The 20,391-nt window shown below is 42.3% G+C and overlaps 1 protein-coding gene across 1 annotated transcript in view; it reads left to right on the top strand.

The window, feature by feature from the left end:
* cdh11 (cadherin 11, type 2, OB-cadherin (osteoblast)) overlaps window positions 1-20,391 on the top strand; it is an 85,367-nt gene that overhangs the window by 51,249 nt on the left and 13,727 nt on the right. The window contains exons 3-8 of the mRNA XM_076743169.1: window positions 6,558-6,969; window positions 7,915-8,054; window positions 8,846-9,140; window positions 11,716-11,835; window positions 13,484-13,651; window positions 19,158-19,345. Coding sequence (XP_076599284.1) covers window positions 6,825-6,969; window positions 7,915-8,054; window positions 8,846-9,140; window positions 11,716-11,835; window positions 13,484-13,651; window positions 19,158-19,345 — 1,056 coding nt within the window. The 5' untranslated portion in view covers window positions 6,558-6,824. The remainder of the gene's footprint in view (window positions 1-6,557; window positions 6,970-7,914; window positions 8,055-8,845; window positions 9,141-11,715; window positions 11,836-13,483; window positions 13,652-19,157; window positions 19,346-20,391) is intronic.

The raw sequence follows: 20,391 nt of genomic DNA, 5'->3' as shown, positions 1-20,391 counted from the left end.
CACACACACACACACACACTGCGAAGACCAACTCTGCAGTAACTGTGGGTCTGTGGAGCTGCTCCTCGCCTCTCATTAATACTTATTTTCGCGAATGCTGAGAAAGCTTTGCAGCTCTCTCTTTGTAATCGCTTCACCACACACACACACACACACACACACACACACACACACACGCCTATTAGTTCCTCTAATTGAAAGGCAATTAAGCCTCAGGTTTCGTGGTGTGAGCTAAACGCCGGGTGTCTGTTTTCAGCACCGCTCTGTTTTTAAGCTTTTAACAGACCACAAAGAGCCGGCCACCGAAACGAGACACCCAAAGTGAACTTTAATATGCCGAGTCTCTGTCTGTCTGTCTGTCTGTCTGTCTGTCTGTCTGTCTGTCTGTCTGTCTGTCTGTCTGTCTGTCCTCTCAGTCCCACTCTGCAGTCCTTGGTTTTCATGTAATCATTTTTCCCAAAATAATAAGGATAATGATGACAAGATCTACTTATCAAGCCCATCTTCTCTGGTTGAAACCTTGTTTCTTGTTATCTTGTTTTTCTCCTAATTTTCAAAAATTGCATGCATTGGCTTCAACCCAGCAGATGGAAATGATGATTTGTGGTCTTTGCAACATCTCTGAAGTTTCTGTAAAATTCATTTGACAGTTGTTGGACAGAAACATGATCGCACTTTGTGTTTACTTCTGATGGTGTCTCTCTCGTTCTTCCTCCTCCCCGACCTTCTTGCTCTCTGGTTGGTTCATTTCATCCATCCCTCATCTTGTTAAATCTCCCCTTGCAGAACATGTCACTTGAAGGAACCAGACATTTCAAGAAGAGACAGAAAAAAGTTCACAGCTTTGCATCTCGAGCAGAATGGCTTTGGGATTTGTTTTGGAGAGTAGGAGTGGATTTATACAGTACGAAAATCTCATTTTAAACCTCATATGACCCTATTTCTCATCCCAGCAGAAGCACAGAAAAAACTACCACATCTGGTTCAAATAGTGTTTGGGGTTAAAGCAGGGTCCAGTGGCTGGAGGGGCTTTCATGTGAGTGAATGGTTACAGGTTTAGTCCAGGAAAGAGCCACTTCTTTTTTGTTTGTGGTGTCCTTGAGTGCATCTTCTCAGGCAAATCTCAAACCGAAGTCACCGTAAATAGCTCTGGCTAAGTACCCTTTTTGATCAGAACAGACATGTTTTTTGATGCCCTGCTGAGAAAGCAAAGTAATGCAACAGTGTTAGTCATGGTTATCACACAAAAATGCAAATCTAATCCTTGTAAAAACTAAAGTCAAAGAGGTTCTTACTTTTAATGTGATTTTAAAACGCACACATTTGTTTCTATCTCTCTATCAAATAAGTTCAAGTTCAGCACGCGGCAGCGGCACACGAGTCTCTGCCGTACCGCCATCTTGGTTCATGTCAGAACATACTCGACACTATGCCAACTGACACCAGTGTGGCAGGAACAAACGATGACACAGTGGCTGTGAGAGCACAGAGGGGACAAATGTCGCCTTCAAGCTGCGCTGGGGGAACAAACAACACATTTTACATCCATTTCCTGTTCGTGGCGGCCGCTTGGCTAATTCCGACATAATCCTTTAGTTTCATGGCTTGGGGACAGTTCATGGTCACTGCGGTCCATTCAGAGCAGAAACAGCGACTTGCCAAACGTGAGTCAGCAATTTAGATGTCATGGCAGCCGTGATGGTGTGTTAAAACTTGTCATAAATTATCACTGTCAAAAAGCCACTTTCCCACTGTTTACAACAGTCAACACCCATTATCTTAACAAAGATAGTTGTGAGAATCCGCCTTTCAGCCATGTCAGCTTCATAGATAAAAATCTATCCAAACAGCACCTGACAAAGCCAAATGATTAAAACCGGCTTTGTTCTGTAGATGGAGTGATTGAGGACCTCTCTGATTCTCAAGATCAGACCAAGTCCACGTCTGAAAAGCTTTGTCTAATGTGAAAAGGAAAGAGGGTGCAGAAGGAAAATCCACATGTACCCGTGGCTCTGCTGCTTTCTCCTTTAACTCACATGTATGTTTTATTCCTTTTGTACACAATGTGCAGACAATGGACAGTAAGACCACTGTTTGCCTCAGCTTCCCTGACACAGGCAATATGTGAAGACAGGGGGGAAAGTATGAAAGGACACACACAGTCTGCTGCATACACAAACACACACAGTGAGCCAAGACAGACGGGGGTATATATCACATTCGTACATGAATGAATCACCTTTATTACTACTGACCCCTAGAGAGAGAGTAGAGAGAGAAAGTTGAAGCAGAGAGGGGGGGGGAGCAGGGTCAAGTCTGTTTTTTTCCTCTGTGTCGTTTCCAGACATTTTCCAATGTTATTTTAATGCTGCTGTTGGAGGTTTGGCTCAGAAAAGACAGAGAGAGAAACGAAGGCACAGTCCAGACAGAGACAGAGGGAGTGTGAGGAGAGGAGGACAGAGAGAGGCAGAGACAACACGGGAGAGAGAGAGTTAAACAGCCCTCACTGTTGTTTAACGGTCGAGTCGTAGAGACACGTCTCCCACATGTCTGAGACAGACAGAGAATGAGCAAAAGACATCACAGTGGTTGAAATGATGATGATCCAGACTGTTTTTAGGAAATGCTGAGGGTGTATTTGTCAAAATATCTGGCATCATGTTTGCATTTTTATCATTATATTTAATGCATTAAAGTCCTAAATAAGTCAAGTAATACCACACCTTGCAAGTGGAGGCCATCCCAGTTATTCAGAGGCTGAATTAATTAAGCAGTTTTTGTGTCAGAAGACAGTGTGAGGAAAGTTTCAGATTTCAGCTTTAACTGCAGAGATTAAAACCACAACCTTTGGTCACGCATGTCTAATTCTGCGGCCCGACATAAAGCATAGGGAACAGAGCGAAGAAATGGGCTGGTAAAAGCTAAAATGTCGAAGAGAAGCTTGAAAAATTGTCTCCATTCATTCACAGTTGGTGGAATGCTCCTATGTGCTTCTGGAGGTAATCACAGTGATTGCAGTTGAGCAGCTATTACAGCTACTCTGGCTGAAGAGGCACAGCATGAGAAACAACCCGAGAGAGACGCACAAAGAGACATGCAGTTACCTACTCAAATAACCTTTCACTGCAGACCCCGAGTCTCTGTTAAACATCATTGAAAAAAATGAGTTTGCTCAGCATTGTGTTCCATATTCACAGGTTTTGGTGCAAAATAAAGGAATGCAAGATGGATGAAGGAGATGATGGAGCTGATCCCAATCCTAAAACATTAGTCTATATCAGAAAATGACCTCTTCTCATAAGAAAAAAATGAATATGCTTCACGTTGACGTAGGGAATTCATTTCTGTGTTTTTAGAAGTAGAACTTAAACACCACATACACGCCTGGTTAATTAACACGCTAACTCTCACACGCACACATCACATGTAATCCATCACATATACACACGTTCAAAGACGCATTCAGACACGCTCAAACGGACGCTCAGTTGTCCATTAATAAATACACACGTGTGGTGTGATTGGTCAGTTTGTGAGGATGTGTCAGCCTGCTTTTTTTTTTTTTTTTTTTTTTTTTTTTAACTTGACTGCTCTGACCTTTGTGACACAGACACACACAGACACACAGCGTGGGTCCAGCTACCCTCTAATGTTAGCCAATGAATCACAGTAGTCAAGTCCAACACTTGACTCATAGATTCACAGCATCGCTACGAGCCCAAGGGAATGGTATACACACACACACACACACACACACACACACACACACACACACACAGTTCACTATTCTAATGTGACTCTTGAGTCATGTATTCAGACAGAGGAAGTGGTCTGGCCAAAAGGCATGTTCGCCCAGGGGAGTCATTATCACTGTCTGTTTCTGTGTTGTATTTTCTTTCTCACTCTTTCTCTGTAGCTCCCTCAACCGTGTCAGTAAAGAAAAGAAAACAACTACAGACTATTACCCACAGAAACTATGTGCAGGAATATCCTATCCATCGGCGCTGATGAGGCTTTTAAGTAATATCAAAACTCACTTCTGAGTATATTAAAATGAAACTAATACTGAGCTGTGTGAGATTGTTGTCGAGCACGTCTTTTATTTGAATCTGACAGCAGCCTCATTTCATCACATTCACAGTCACTCTGAGTATTTCTGTGCTATCAATCTGTTTTTCATGTGTCTAACTTGACAGTTTTTGAGACAAATAACAGATGACCAGTAGCAGGGCATCAGGATGTTGGTGAAAGCTATTTATTTTGGAGTTGCTTTATTTTTTACTTGTTAAATAAAGCAGACACTTAATTTGACACACGAATGACAGTTTGAGAGGCTGTTAATAGATTCAGCATAGCAGGTGTCGACTCTGTGCACAACAAGGGCACAACAGGGTTTGTAATTGTTTTGGTGGTGTTGTTTTTAAAACCGCTTTGAAATTTTGGCTCATTCGCTGTTCAAATTCACAAATGATGTCACCTGCAAGTGAAAACTTCCAGGAACAGATATTTCTGAGTTTTTGCAATTGTTTTCTTGTTGTGCATTGCTGTACGTTTTTCAACTAACATGTGCACAGAAAAACAGATCGTAACAGCTCGTTACACAAGTTAATGGCGTCTTAAGCCTGTATAGTTTCAGTAAAATGGACAAATTAGGCCAGATTAACCTGACATGGTTCTTCCTCTCCCCTCTTCTGCTTTGGTCTTCACTGTTCTAATTTGTTTTGACTTTTCTTTTTAATCCTTAATTTTTTCCTTGAGATATGCGGCTTCAAGCGGTCGCCTTTATGTAGCAGCAGCAAAGACGAAACAGCTTTGAGGCTCATGCAGATAAATGACAGAAAAGAATGAACACACATACATCTAGAGATACACAAACAGATACACACATCAATCAAAAGACTCAAGGATAATTAGCCAGATGATGAGCCGGTATGGGATTAACTGTCAACACTTCCTGGTTGGCTGGTCATGTGGTCAACAGGAGCCAATGAGCCCTGAGGGAATTTTCTCATCTAATGAGCTACTGAATATTAAACACACACACACACACACACACACACACACACACACACACACACACACACACACACACACACAGGTGGACACAATCTCAGGCAAAGACGGAACAGCAAAGTCCAGGTTAAGACAAAAGAAAAGGAAAAGAAGCCGCACTGTGAGAGACTGTCCACACAGCTATCTGCTGCTGCTGCTGCTGCTGTCAGTGTTTACCTGAATGATGCTGGAATACTAATGGCTTGGTGCAATTATTTTGAAGTCTAATTTGGCATTGTTGTGATGCCTCACTCTTCAATGAGAGACACCGCAGGTCTATGTGGAAGACAACATGGAGCTGTGTCCCAAAAGTCCTGTCAACCATGTCAGGTGCCATAATGGAGGTTCATTAGAGATGCAGCTGTGTGCAAATGACGTGTCAATATTCCATAACCACTGGCCTGGGAAAAGAGATGGTATCTGACAAATAGGTGTGGGTCAATTGAGTGACTTTATTGCGTTAAGTGAAGTGTAATCAGGTACTTCAAGCGACTGAGACCACACACTTTGAATCATTAACCAAGCGGTGTTAGTCATCGAAACATCTGGACTGAACCATACCATAACCATGACGGCAGTAGATCAAGAAAAGCTCCTGAGAGGTTGGTTTTGAAAAAGACTGACAAACACCACGGGACTTGGTACTAAACGGCAGCAGCAAGAAGCAATGTTGCCTCCTCTGCTCTGTTAAAACAGTCAAACTGGATGTTTAGAGACGCAGCGCGGTCGCTCAAGGCCCAGTCACCTGTTCATCTTGGAATCATCTGATTCATTCCTTCATTGCGCTAATCAAATGAATTTTACCACACACTCATACGCCAAGACCCTTTCATTAAAATTGCACTTAAGGCACTTCATTAGCATTCATTTACAATTTCTTGTAAAAAGCAAGCAGTTTTTTGCTTCATGTCAGGACTGTTGATGGACACATTTTGGATTTTGTCCAGATCAAATGTCGTCTTCCTCCTGCTGCTCCACTCACTGAGAGGCAAAGGCGCCTCAATCATCACCTGTCCAGTGATCAGTGTGCTGACCAAACTTGAACCCACGTACGGGGATTTGAGGGAGAGTCATGATACAATATCTGCCTTTAGTGACTTTCCCACATCATCATTTACATTACTTTAATTGGATTTTGGGTGTATGACCTGGTGTTGTACATGAGATGTACCTCCCACACTGAATCAGTGTCTAATTGAATTAAAGCTAATGAGTTTACAGACAGCATTGTGTGGGTAATTAGTACAATTTCCTAATCAAGACAACAACTATTTAAGAAGTCAGATCTCCCACTGCAGTCGATTAACTGTAACAGACAGGAATGAGTGATTACTCATTTGTTGTTTTAGCTGTCAGTTTGCAATTCATCATTTTTATTCAGATTAATCTCTTTGCAAGGAAAAGGTTTTCTTAAAATGAATGTAAATTTGCTGAATTGTATTGTTTTTAAGCAGTATTTTCATTGTTATGATTGTAATGCAGCTTTCTCCTCTGTTCTCTTTTAGGCTTTCTGAACAGAGGAGAGAGGGAGTGACCGAACTGTGAGAGACAACACGAAGAAGACAAAAACGAGGAGAAGAAAGGCAGTCACATGAAATTTGGTGATGAATACCCGCACCAACAGGTCCCATCTCAGCTAATGAACTAGGAAGTTCATCAACAACATTTCGTTAGCAAAACCAGGATATCACCTCAGTGGGAGCGGAGCTCCACTGAGAGGAACCAGAAAGTCGGGGCCGAAGTGAAGTGCACAGTTGCTCAGGTTGGGCAAGATGGCGATGCTGAAGCGGCAGGGCCTGGGACTGATGAGGGCCTTCCTGGTGTTGGTCGGAGTTTCTGCGCTGTGTAGCGTCGCGTTAGGAACCCAGAAAGGAAACACCTCTTTGGATCAAAGAGGCCACAGACACAGACATTCAGGTATGACGAAGGCAACAGGGTTTCCTTTTAGTTTGACTTCAACATGTGTCACATACGAGGAATTCTTCTACATCTGCATTCACAACCTTAAACTGTAACTGTGATGCATTCTGAAAAACAGTTTCAGTTTCACCTGTCAAAACACAGATGGTCATGCACGTCAGTTTCTTTTCACGATATTTATACTTTTTCAGACTGACAATGATGCCCTCTCTCAGTTTTTTTGTACTTCAGAGTCCCGACAGTCCATTTCTGTACCTACTGTACACAGATGCTCCAGCATCACAGCTGTGAACCAAATGTAAACTTCAGGAAACTTAAATGTTCCTTTCTCTTTACATGTACAACTTGGAGAAGCACTAAATTCACATTTTCTTGACAATGTGGGCTTACTCTAAACATCTTTTAGATTTAAAGATTTAAGTACAATTTCAATCTTTTGTGTTGTACCTCTCCTGACAGAGGAAAGGAAATTTACTGAGCCATTCATTTCTTCCATCAAAGCTCCCTTCATTTACAGATGTTTACACGCTTCACTCCCGTTAGCCACTGAACAGCTGTACTATAACAAACAGAGGTTAAGTGCCTTGTTAAGAGCCACCTGAAAAAAAAAAAAAAAAAAAAGCTGGTTGTTGAAGTGTGTCGTTCACACCACCCGCCCACGTTTTCTCAGCTGGGATTTGAACCAGTGACCCATAATTCAAAAGTGGGCCTCTCCGTTCATGAGGTTACTGCTTCTCATCCACTTTGAACATATTCTCAGAAAACCAACTGCAGCTGTGGTGATGATCCTTTCATTGAACAGAGCGACCTAAATGAGCCTTTTCATTTTGCTTCTAACAATTTACAAATCTGAATGAAAGCCTACAATTAATTTCCGTCGGTTTAACAGAAAAGAGTCGTGTCAGTTTAAAGAGGAACTGATGTTTGTTTTTGTGCTTGTAGGTCACTTGTCACTGCACAGACGCAGACAGAGGGGAGGGAAGGAAGGGCAGGTACTCCACAGGTCCAAACGAGGATGGGTCTGGAATCAGTTCTTCGTCATTGAGGAGTACACTGGACCTGACCCGGTCTTGGTGGGCAGGGTGAGTATAATAAAGTGTGAGTTATAAAGCTTTCGTCCATCAACTTATCTTCTCTCGCGCAAACATAATTAGGACGTAAACAATCAAAAATTTGGCTCGCTGTTTATTTAATAGCCAAACTCCCCTGGAAGTCATGGCGGGGGCATGCAGGGTGACAGCAGATGACTGGCTCCAAGGATTTCAAAGAGCTTTTCCAATTCATCAAGAGAGAGAGGGAGATAGAAAAAAAGAGAGGTCATGTTCACATTCAAGGTTGAAGATGATTGGTGGTACTCCTCCACAACAACAACATCACTCAAACTGAGCTGCGGCTTTCATAACAAACAACAAATGATGTTTACAATGCATCATATTTCATAGTCTCGGGGTTGTAAAGGAAGAACAAGAGTTTAATTGAATGTTGAACATTCCTCAATGTATTTCGATGACAACCCCTTTAAATCTCTTACTTATTAGTGCTTGCCTGTCTCACACAGCACATCCACGAGCCTGTCGATCTCAACCTTTCAGTCCCTTTAATTTGTAGTCTTGAGAAATGGAATCCTCGTGTCACATCTGCCAACCATTCAAGCTATAGTATGTTTACCAGTCTTTCCTGGTGAACAGACTACCTGTCTCACGCTATAATCACCAGGCTGTCTCTCTTTCTCTTTAAGTTTCCACACCATCTGAAATCCAGATGTTGTCAGCATCAATCACGTCCTGTCTTTGCAAATGTCTGTCTTTGTTTTCCTTCTGGTTTGTCTCACTCTCTCCTTGTCTCTCACCCTCCTCCTCCCCCTCTAATTCAGCTCCACTCAGACGTCGACTCAGGAGATGGCAACATCAAGTATATCCTGTCCGGGGAAGGTGCAGGAACGATCTTTGTTATTGATGACAAGACAGGCAACATCCACGCCACAAAAACCCTGGACCGCGAGGAGCAGGCCCAGTACACTTTAACAGCCCAGGCCGTGGACAGAGACACTAACAAGCCTTTGGAGCCTCCATCAGAGTTCATCGTGAAAGTTCAGGACATCAACGATAATCCTCCTGAGTTTCTACATGGGCCGTACTATGCCAGGGTGCCTGAGATGTCCAATGTTGGTGAGTAGTCAAAGAAAGGGTGAGGGAACAGGAGGCGAAGGACTGGTGAAAAGGCAAAGGCTTAGGTTGAAGGTAGCTCCAAGGCACATGAGAAGAAACTGAAAGAGCAAACAGGAAAGCTAGATTTGATGGGTAGGTTTAAAATGTGATTAATACTAAGGGCTAAAGGCAGTGAAATGGAAGGCCAGGGCATCACCAAGGAAGGTAGATGCATGTTAGATAAGCATGTCAAGTTACAGTGTTTTCAATACAAAATACACACTGTGTGTTTGGGGTACAATGAGCAAGAGGTTGTAAAATGAGGATTCAGTCATAGTCAGCATTTGTGCTGAATGCTTCTTAAATTCTCTATTTTTATAAAGCCTGCTCCTACTTTAAATGAAGGTATATCTGCTGAGCAGCAGATTTGTTTTCTTTCAAAACAAAAAAAAAAAATCGTTCAGGAGAGAAGATCAGATTCCATCTTTTCAGGACAGAAAAGCTCTCCGATGTACATTGAGTGACGTTTGTTAATGAAGCTGCTGACTGGGTTCATTGTCAGTGTTGTTTGTCTGCTAAACAGCCTTTTTCATACATTATTAAGTATCACTGAAATCTGACCACAGGAAGCGCGACAGAGAAGTGGATAACAGTCGTACCACTCGCTGACACGTCCAGCTCTGAAAAAGCCCCTTCATGTTTTTTCTTTCTTTGTACCTAAGAGGAAAAAAATGGGCTCAACCACAAGCAAGGAAATATTTAGCACGAGGCTGGCATGGGCAAGAGCTCCTACCATCTCCTTAGAGTCTCCCTACTTAGAGCTTCTGATCTTGATAGATTTTCTTTCCGAATATTATGTGGTCTTGGAGAGTCTTCAACCCCTCGAGACTGACCTGAAATGAACCACGCTGGCAGTGCTGCCGCCTGACGCACTGAAAGCCAGAGAAATCCCTTCTCCGAATGGACTGGACTTCCAAAGAAAGAACTTCTGAAAGGACCTCTGAATAAGCTCTGTTCAGGCTTTTTTCACCCATCCGCTTCTTAAGATGAAACCTGAATACAGATGTCTGGCAGGGAGGGGGCGCCGGTTACCATCATCCTCAACCAAAGAAGTGGAACAGAAAGAAAAGCTGCAATTTGACTAATTAGGTCCATGTTCCCTCATGGATGTCAGAATTAGAACAGCTGAGAAGGCAGTCTCTTTCAAATTAAGGTTCTTGGTAATTTATCCTATACACTTAAGGTAGCTGCCACATGGAGACCAGGACTGAATGAAACTTGATTACAGTTATAGGCCCGATGGAGTTTGTGTGGAGTAGGATAGAGGCGCTCACGTAGCTGCGACTGGAAACTGAAATATCCAAACAGTAAATGAAAAGAAGATTGAGAAGTAGTTGAATCAACAAAAACACACTGCGTTATTGATGTGAGGCACCCAAAGGGCCCAGCCAATACCATCCAGCTGTAAACTCAGCACCAGCCGTTTAAGACTCACAGTTCAGGTCCACCTTGTGCCGAGACAAAGCAAGGACTGTAACAGCTCCAATATGTGAGTCTGATTTTAGGTCCTCTGTCCTCAGAGACTGTCCTCGTTCTTACTTTACATGAAAGATGAGGTTCTCACCAGAACCACCATTTTTCTGTCCAGAGAAAGTAAAAAGAGTGAGATGCAAGCGACAAAAGACGATAAAAAGTCATATCTATGACATTATTTGTTGGTACAGAATGAAATGCAAAACCTCATAAAAACAGACAAAAATCTGACAGTTGACTCTAAACAGAATAAAACTGCATCTGTAACACTCACCCTGCAGGTGGTGCAGATGTTTGGTGATGCAAGCTGCTATTACTTTTATTTCCTATAAGTGGTGACGACGAGTAAATCTGCAGTTTAAATCTGCTGCTGACATGAACTGTCTTTCAAAGTTTGGCAGCTGCAGAGCTGGTCTGACAAGAACCACCCAGCAGAGAAGTCATTTTGTGAATTTTTGAGAGAGTGAGTTTTGTGATGTGTCATATTTGAAAAAGGAAATTTCAACAATTATGAAAAGTTAATGGAATATATTTTAAACTTCTGCAAATGGAATTTATTTGGCCGATTTGCTAAGCTTAATTGTGTCAAGTTCAGTTAACAGAGACTTGGGAGAAGCAAATTGCTGTTGTCGGGTGGAAAAAGCACATTTTCAAACTGCCTTTCTTTGTCAGCTTTAGAACCATCATCACTTTTTCAGATTATCTGATGGATTTTGAAAGAGTTTCATAAATGCAGGGGATGTAAGAACTCTGTCGCCGCATTGAGGAAATATAATGTTTTATTTAAGACATGAAAATCACCAAAAGTGGAGAGTGGATGTTTTCACTCGACAATGATGAAATGTGGAGAAATATAAGTGGAGACCAGCCTCACAGGTGTAGCTCGGCTGCAGCGTCTGAGAGGAGGGAGAGAGTGTTCTTCGTTCCCTCTCCCCATCCAGTCGGTGCAGGCAGGTGAATCGGCGAAGACTCTGTGACAAGCTTGTTTGTCAAACCATTCTTGAACTGAACCACTGAGGTAGACTCCTGACTTGTCTGTCATGTCTGTGTGTCTGTCCTGTAGGTACATCAGTGATGCAGGTGACAGCTACAGATGCTGATGACCCCACCTACGGCAACAGTGCCAGGCTGGTGTACAGCATACTCCAAGGACAACCGTATTTCTCTGTGGAGCCTCAGACAGGTGAGGCTGAAAACACAACCCTGGCCCGACATCTACACCACAGCCAAATGCAGGCTTACGGCGCAGATGTAGCGTCATGCAAAGACAAACACGACACACAGAATGGCTTAAGGGGCTAACACATGCAAAACAGCAAGAATATGCTGATGTTAGCCAGACAGATATGTTATGCTTTTCCTAAAACCTCCTTGGATTCACCTTTGGTTTGTAACTCAACCAGGCGATATGAACAAACTCAATACAGATAATAAATTCTCACACCTGATACTCTCACATCTTATTACTGATATGTGATAATCAATATTTTTTTCCAACTGACAAATTCAAACTATGAATAATTTCTCAGCTCAATCTTACCTGATCAGCCTCCTTATTCAAGGATGTAAAGGATACAACAAACTAATTTTAGTCTTCAAATCTTCACGTGTTACAGTCATTAGTCTTAAATATATATCAAATACATATTAAATATGAACAAAAACTCAATAATCTGCTTTTGCATCCCAACACTGTGGACAACAAGCCTTAACTACTGTATCCATGAGGCACCTTATGGAAACTGCTTGTAGCTAAGACCAAACTGAAAACCTGTTTCTGTCTGCAATATTTTTTACTGTCCACTTTTAATGTAGAAAGCTCAGAACTCACTGCTGCAGGGATCATGTAACAGCACGTCCTTTCCACTGAAATTGGTGAGGAAAAGAAGGCACTGCTGTAAAAGAGGTCCCCAGAGGACATTCAGCCTGGTCGCTGCGGAGCCAAGGCCTAATATTTGGGTTTGCATTAAAAGAAGAAATTGGATGCAAGGAGAGAGGTTAGGGCAGACATGGAGCTATGTTGGGTCAGAGAGGGTGAAGAAGAACAGAAAAGGAGAGGTTAGGAAAGAGGAGTAGAGAGAAATTGGTTTAGAGTGAGTGAGTCCATGGAAAGAGAGTGGTTAGGGCATAGAGAGGGAGAGAGATTTGGGCAGAGTAAATCTGGCTAATCAAACCAGTGTTGGGTATTTGACTGGCTCAAGTCCATAGCTCACATTTCTAATTGGTTTGGAGATTATCAGCTTTTCATGCTGTCACACGCACACACATATGCACACACAGTGGGCATAATATGACAGTCGAAAGCCTCAACTCCCAGACACTGCAGCTAGACATGTGGTGAAAGAAAGAGGGATGGAAAGAGAGCAGCCGGTGATGAATTAAACAGATAGAAAAGATTACTAGGGCTTGAAATGGAGAAAAATAAGACTTCACACATGTTTAACTAGAGTTCTCATTAATGTGAACGATGAGTGATGATGTGTTTTCCCGCAAAATGAAATATCTTCAAATAAATTGCACCCACTCTGAGGAAAGTTAATCACATTTTAAGTTTTCGCTTACTGAATGGGTCAACATTCAAGCGAGAGTCGTTCAAACATTAACTTGTGATTTTCAAATGCCATAAAATTCTCAAAATAACATTTTGGATTTACACCATTTAGATGTCGGTTCATCGTGTCTATAATTTGCATGCACTTGCATAGAAATACTTGGACACAAGGACACAGACATCGACATAAACACACAGAGGATTCAGAAAATTCCATCCGTGAGCTTCCAGTGATACAGTTTTGGGTTTCTGTAACCTGAGTATTAATTTGTCCTTTCAGGTATAATTCGCACTGCCTTGCCAAACATGGACCGTGAGGCACGCCAGGAGTATGACGTCGTCATCCAGGCTAAAGACATGGGTGGTCACATGGGTGGGCTGTCGGGGACCACTGAGGTTAAAATCACCCTCACAGATGTCAATGACAATCCTCCAAAGTTCCCACAGAGTGAGTACAAACTCCTTCTCCATCTGTCCATCTTTGTTTGCCGACTGTGTGACTGTGTGTTTTCTCCTCGTGTGACATTTCCTTCCCAGGGGTGAAAGTGTCATATATTTTACCAAATGACACATCAGCCATCCATTCCTGCAGCGTCCTATCCTTTTGTGCACTGCACATCTGTGCATGTGGATTCTGCCAATCCACGTACACAAGTGTGCACACCATTTTACATGTACTGTACATGTGTGTGTGCATACAACCCAGAAAACACGCAGCTAGCTGGAAATACAGAAACGAGGGAAGTCACTGTCGAAGGCAGAAAAGATAACGTAAGAAATCAATTATTAAAGGTTCTTCACTGGCCCCCTGCAATGTCCTCAGGCATATGCGTATGTGTGTGTTTGTGCGTGTACTTGCTACATAGTGAGGACAAGTTTTTTTTAACCAACAGAGTGAGGACATTTTGGAAAGTGAGGACATTTTGGCCGGTCGCCGAAACTTCAAAGGGCTGTTTGAAGGATCAGACTTGGTTTTAAGGGCTAGGTTCCAATTAGGTTTAAGTTAGGGTGAAGCATTTAGCTGTGATGGTGAAGGTCTGGGTGAATGCATTCCATCTATCACACATATAGGTGTGTGTGCATTTAAACATCTCCTTCGGAAATTTCTTGAATTACTAAGCCAAAAAAGTCTGACTGGACTGACTCAAGGAAACAGCCAACAGGAGATGAGACAAGACCTTTCTATGTGATGTGAAGTTTTGTTTTGTTTCTTTCTTTGTTTCTTTTCTGTGGTCAGGGTGCTCGCTTCACTTTGCTCAAGATCTGTCAGTGTTTACTAAAAATATGGTGTCACCAATTCTGAAATGAAGAAAGGAGGCAGCAGATGTTGTTTAATGCAATTTAATGCTAATGTTTCAAAATGATGTGAATGGTTCGAAAAGCCTGTGACTATACTTGAAAAGCTGAAGCTCAACCAAAGATTCAGTCTTTCTGGAACAATCTCGACCTCAGCAGTGATTTGCACCCTTTTTTTCCCCCAATCAGTCTCCAGTCTACCTGCATGTCCAACGCTGTCCATCTTCTCTTTCGCCCTGTCTTTCAGTTTCTTTCGGCCTGCCTCTCTCTCTCTCTCTTTTTCTCTTATTTTTCTTTTCTCCATGTTCCCTCCTCCCTCCCCTCCTGGAGCTCTGAGCAGAGTGACTCCTGGCAGAGATTCAGCAGAGTAGCTGGAGGAATGGATGGAGAAAAGAAGAGACGAGGGCTCAGGATTTACCCCGCGGAGAAGCTGAATAGGCGAGAAAAGACAGAGACACGAGCAGAACCAGTGAGGGAGGGAATGTAAAAGACAGAGAGATGCAGAGAGAGAGAAAGAGACTGTCAAAGCCGTCACTCCAGTTCCTGTGTATTCCAACAAGCTGACTGCGTTTCAGTGTCTTTCAATGCAAAAATATGATTCTGTAGGTCACAACGGACAACAAACTGACAACATTTGGAAGGGATTTCGAGAGTGCTTACCTTTACAAAAATACTAATGTTGAGTTCACCATCAGAAGGCATTAATTTAACCATATATCTATGACTGAGGTCTAAATTAGTGGTATGTCTGTATTGGACTGCAGTTAATATTCCCCCCCTCATGTTTATGAGTTGGGTGGGCCAAGCATTAGACATATCTCTCAATATACTGACTGAACATTATTATCTTTGTAAAGGTAGAAGTTATGTCTGAGCTGTTATATTGGATCACATCAGATTTCATTCAGTAACTTATTAAATCCTCTTATGATAAAATGTCTAACTGACTGCAGATGTCCAGCACCACTTCATAACTTCTACCCCTCAAAACCAGTGAGTTTACCAGCAACAAACTGGGTGTTTTACAATATAGACCAACAAACATTTTGCTCTGCTGACCAGAAAAATGTTGGAGAAGAAGGATCAAATCACTGACGCATTCACATTCAAGCGCTGTTTGTTATGTTGCTCTGGTTAAGATAATTATATTGGTAATCTTACGCAACAATGTGTGAAATGTGGTGGTTGTGAGGCGTCAGTAGGGATGGATTCTCCAGCCACAGGCCACTCTTCTGTTCCCATATCCAGAGTGGATATGAAACACTCTTAAAATCAGATAAGGACAAAATGCAGGCTTTATAACCAAACATTATCAGTCCTAACAGTTTACAAAGTACCTCCTCGCACTGCTCCTAAATATCAGGTGTGCATCACTGGCAGTTTACATCTGTGATACAAGACAACCCATCAAATCACAATATGTTGTGGTAGTGGGTACCCTTGTCTAAAAAATAGTGGAAGGACTACAAACACCTGCAAGAAAAGTCTCCCAGATGGTGTGAATGAGGACAGTGATTACTTATTTAGTAGTTGGGCAGAGTGAGAGAGAGCAGAGAGAGGAGGGAAAAAATGGGAAATGAGATAAGCAAGTCAAGAAAGAAGAACAGAGTCAAAGCAAGAGGCAGAAAAAAGACAAAAATAAAACAGATACAAAGAGAGAAAACACAGCGAAGGAGATAAAACCAGACAGAAAAAGATATAGGGCACAGCATGACTGCCTCTCATGTGTTCCAGCAGCTTTTCAGTTTTCATTCAAGCTGTTATATTTTTTCTTTCACTCCAAGGCTTGATCTCTCTGTCTTCCTCTGTTTCTCACAGACTTTCTGTCCCTGTAATTCTCTCCTTTTCACCTCGTTATCAAGCATCTTTCCTTTGCCACCACGAAAATCCATCACAGCACAGACAGGAGGAGCAGAAAAACAAAGGCAAATAAAAAGTGATTGTTCTTCAACACTCTCTAACTTCAGTGTTTATTAGCCTGACTTGACAGAGATGGTTTTGTTAAATACTGCTAATACATGTCAGCCACAGACCTGCACAGCGAGCTCTCTCTCATTCTTGTTTAAACATGAACGATGCAAAACACAGCAGATATTAAAAGTCATTTAAAGCTGTGAAAGATAATCTTTTGGTTGACATCTGCGGGATTCTATTTGCATATCTTTTACCCCCTGTGTCTCGAGCACTGTTAGTGCAGAACCAAAAAACAAACCAGACTGTATACGAAAAATCCCTCACAAAATGTTTACCATTCTGAAAGCTGTTTCTGTGCAACTGCAAGCTTTTATTTGAAGTCCCAGAACTACACCGAGAACTACAAGTAACACTGTGTTAAAACTGAGACAGCAGTAATGACAGCAGATCTCAGTTTTGTCTTGAAAAGTAATAGCACGTACCTCTTTTCACAGCAAGTGGAGAGGATTTGCTGCAATCAGCATTTTAACCATGCTATTTATAGGTTCAAGAGACTTTCTCATATTAAATCATGAGAACGTGCGCAGAATGTGGGATAAACAGAACTGTGCCGCGTATATCTTGGCTTTTAAACATACAGTACGTTTTGAGTGCAATGAAACGTACCATCATCTCACAAGTAAGAGAGTTAAAGCATGCAGAGCTACATGGGACCATGTTTAAACTGCCGATATGGAAGTGGAGACACAAATTGTGTTAAGTTTTAATAAAGATATGCTCGTCATGCTCTCCGAGAATATTCTCTGTGAGTATGATCAAAATAATGTCAGAGGTTTCCTTCAAGAATCAGTTTAGTGGCGTCCACACCCACCTCAGTCAAATTAACACACACCACAGACGCACATCAGATCTGTGCACGAATAAACAACTCTTCAGTCAACACTTGTCCAATCCAAACACTAGTCACTTAAATAAATAAATACATAAATCACTTTTCAGTTTGTTTTGGGGAGGGAAAAAAACAGGTCTGCCAATTTCTAATTACTAATATGTTCACCACATTCAATATAAAATGCATCCACTATATTGTCGACATGCTAACAGATCAAAGGACAGTATGAGGAGTAATAAATTAAAAAGTAATATCAGGCATTATTGTTGTAATTCCAGTATCACATTAAAATTAGTGATGTAAGAGATTGTGGTCACTACATGAGTTGTATTTATGAGGCTCTTTATTGGTGTTTACATCTAATCTTGCTGGTTTTATGAGCTTCTCCTTCCAAGATCGGACATCTGTGTGAATACAAACAGTGCAATCATTTATGTGAGAGTAATGAAAGCGACTAATGACTTTCTCATGTTCTCATACTCACTTTCTCAAAGACGAACTGGCAAAACAGAACATTTGTTTAACAAAAGAAAGCAAGTACGGGTGATTTACCAGTGCGTGACTTCAATTTGTTGAAGTAAAGACCTTCCACTTCAATGTAAATGTGCATTTCCTGTATGGGCTGTGCTTCACTTTAACCTGCAGCCAGGTATGCCAGGCTGCCTGTGTGTTCTGTCAAACAATGTTTAACTCAGCTGCCAGAAGCCATTGAAGTTAAGCTACTTAGAAAACGCAAGAATAGAACGACAGGAGAAGAGAGGGAGGAAAAGGGCAAAGGGAGGGCAGGGATGAAATGAGCTTTTAGCCAGAACTGGCAGACAGAAGAGAGAGAGAGACGAAGGAGGAGGAGAGATAGACATGAGAGAAATAGGGCGGAGAGAGGGAGGAGAGGTGAGGATGAATGGTGAGGTTTAAAAGGATGGAGTGGAAACGGGAGAAGCAAATGAGAGATGGAGAGGGAGGGAAAGGCCAAAAGAGAGTCAAACAGTATGGAGAGCAGTTTAAAAATCAGGGACAGAGATGAAGAGGAAAGATGGAGAGGAGGGATTTGGTCGAAGGAGATGTGGGAAACGGTGGAGGGATGGAGGGATTTGGGCTGGACGGATCAAGAATCGCTCTCCGCTTCCACTCTCAGACGCCACATGGCCAAATGAATTTCATGATTCACAGAGCTGCTACACCTGGACGAGCAGGATAAACATGCTAATAATGTACAACCCGTAAAATGATGAGTCCACTCTGTGCTCAGTGCCTGAACCATTAAGGAGGAGCAGGCGAGGAAGGAGTGGACAAAAAAGAATGGGGAGAAGATGGAGGAGGAGGAGGAGGAGGAGGCAAGGAGGAAATGACATATTTGGGGAAAAGAGTAGAAATAGGATGATGGACAGAGGTGAGAGCAGAGAGAAGAATCTTGTGATGAAATGAGCAGAGGTAGAAGACAGATGACGAGAAGTGGGGAGAAAAGGTTTGGGGAGGAGTGAGGTGATAGGTAGAAAGAGTACCTGAGAGAGGGAAAAGGATAAAAGAGGAGAGAGAGGAGACATATGGTCCTACTGCTCTCATTCTGCAAGCCAGGTGTCGACTCCCTCAGACACACACACCTGACACTGCAGGGGATATTAATATCCGTTGGGCCATATGAATATCTTTTGGGCAATATGAGACAGATGGTATGGTTCGTGTTAATCACCTCTGCCCTCCAAAACTGACCCTGCTTCAGATAATAAACACAGAGGAAACCAGCCAGGAGGAGCGTTGAAAACAAAAGCAAGCCGTGACCACAAGTTGACACTAACATCACCATCCAGCCAAGCAAAGCCGAGTACATTTTCTGCCTTCGTTTCTCTCCCAGGTGTATATCCAATGTCTGTATCAGAGGATAAAGTACCAGGAGAGGAGGTGGGCCGTCTTAAAGCCAAAGACCCTGACCTCGGAGACAACGGGCTGGTGAACTACCGCATAATAGAGGGTGATGGAATGAACATGTTTGAACTGAGCACCGACTCCGAGACCAGAGAGGCTGTTATTAAACTGAAGAAGGTAAGGAATGAAGGAAAGAGGCTTCATGAACCTGAAGTTGTGAACACGATTGTTGCTGTGCTAAACTTGTTAAACAGCTGCTTGTTTACACTTCCAGCACAAAGTCCTGCTTCTGGCCACCATACAAACATCAAATCCATTATTCACTCTCAGTTTCCGGTCTTCACTAACTTCTGAGGGAAACATCTGACTTGTTAACAGCTAAATGCTCCTTTGTGTTCACAAACTAGTGGCTAACTATGGCTCTCTGCCAAGGAAGGACTGAGAAAGGGATGAATGTGGGACAACAGGACAAATGTAGTCTAAGCTAGGTAAAGGATGCATTCGTACCTACTGTGGATCGGGATAGAGTAACAGTAAGTTTTTCCACATAAAAATCTGAATGCTGTAGAGCTGACAGGAAAACGGCGAGATTTAATGATTAATTTATAGTAAAACTTCATGATGACAACTGCTGGAAAGGGGAGAGAGTAACTGCAGAGACGGTTGTTGTTGTTCCTCTGGTCATGAAAATCCAGCACAAAGAACATTTCACTGGTTAAGATAACACTTTATTGATCCCAGAGGAGAAATTCACAATTGTTGTGGAAGTTTCTGGTAAAGAATGCTGGTCAGAGGCACTATTCGCTGATAGTGGCTGCTTCAACGGCGAGCTCGTACGGAAACAAATGCGTCATCAACCATTTTTTCAATTTAGCAGCACAGAAATGCAGTCGAGGCTGCACTTTTCCTTCAGACAAAGCAGTTTAGTGTGAGCCTCAGCCAGCCCACATTTCAGTCTGCGTCCATATTTGTGTGTTAATGTTGTGTGTTATAAAAGACAGAAAGGAAGGAAAGGAGGATTGACATAAGGAGAAAAAAAACAAGGAGCATTGAGGAAGGTGGGTGGAAGCAAAGCGAGGCTGTGCTGTGTTCCCTTCCCTGACGACCCTCACAGTTTCTTATTATGTTTGATCTGAACACTGACTTCCATGGGGTTGTGTGTGTGTGTGTGTGTGTGTGTGTGTGTAAGTGAGAGTGCATTAACTTTCATGCTTCCCTAGGCC

Source organism: Chaetodon auriga, chromosome 11 (genome assembly GCF_051107435.1).
Source record: "Chaetodon auriga isolate fChaAug3 chromosome 11, fChaAug3.hap1, whole genome shotgun sequence".
NCBI lineage: Eukaryota > Metazoa > Chordata > Actinopteri > Chaetodontiformes > Chaetodontidae > Chaetodon > Chaetodon auriga.
This window is presented reverse-complemented; position numbering and strand designations above follow the sequence as displayed.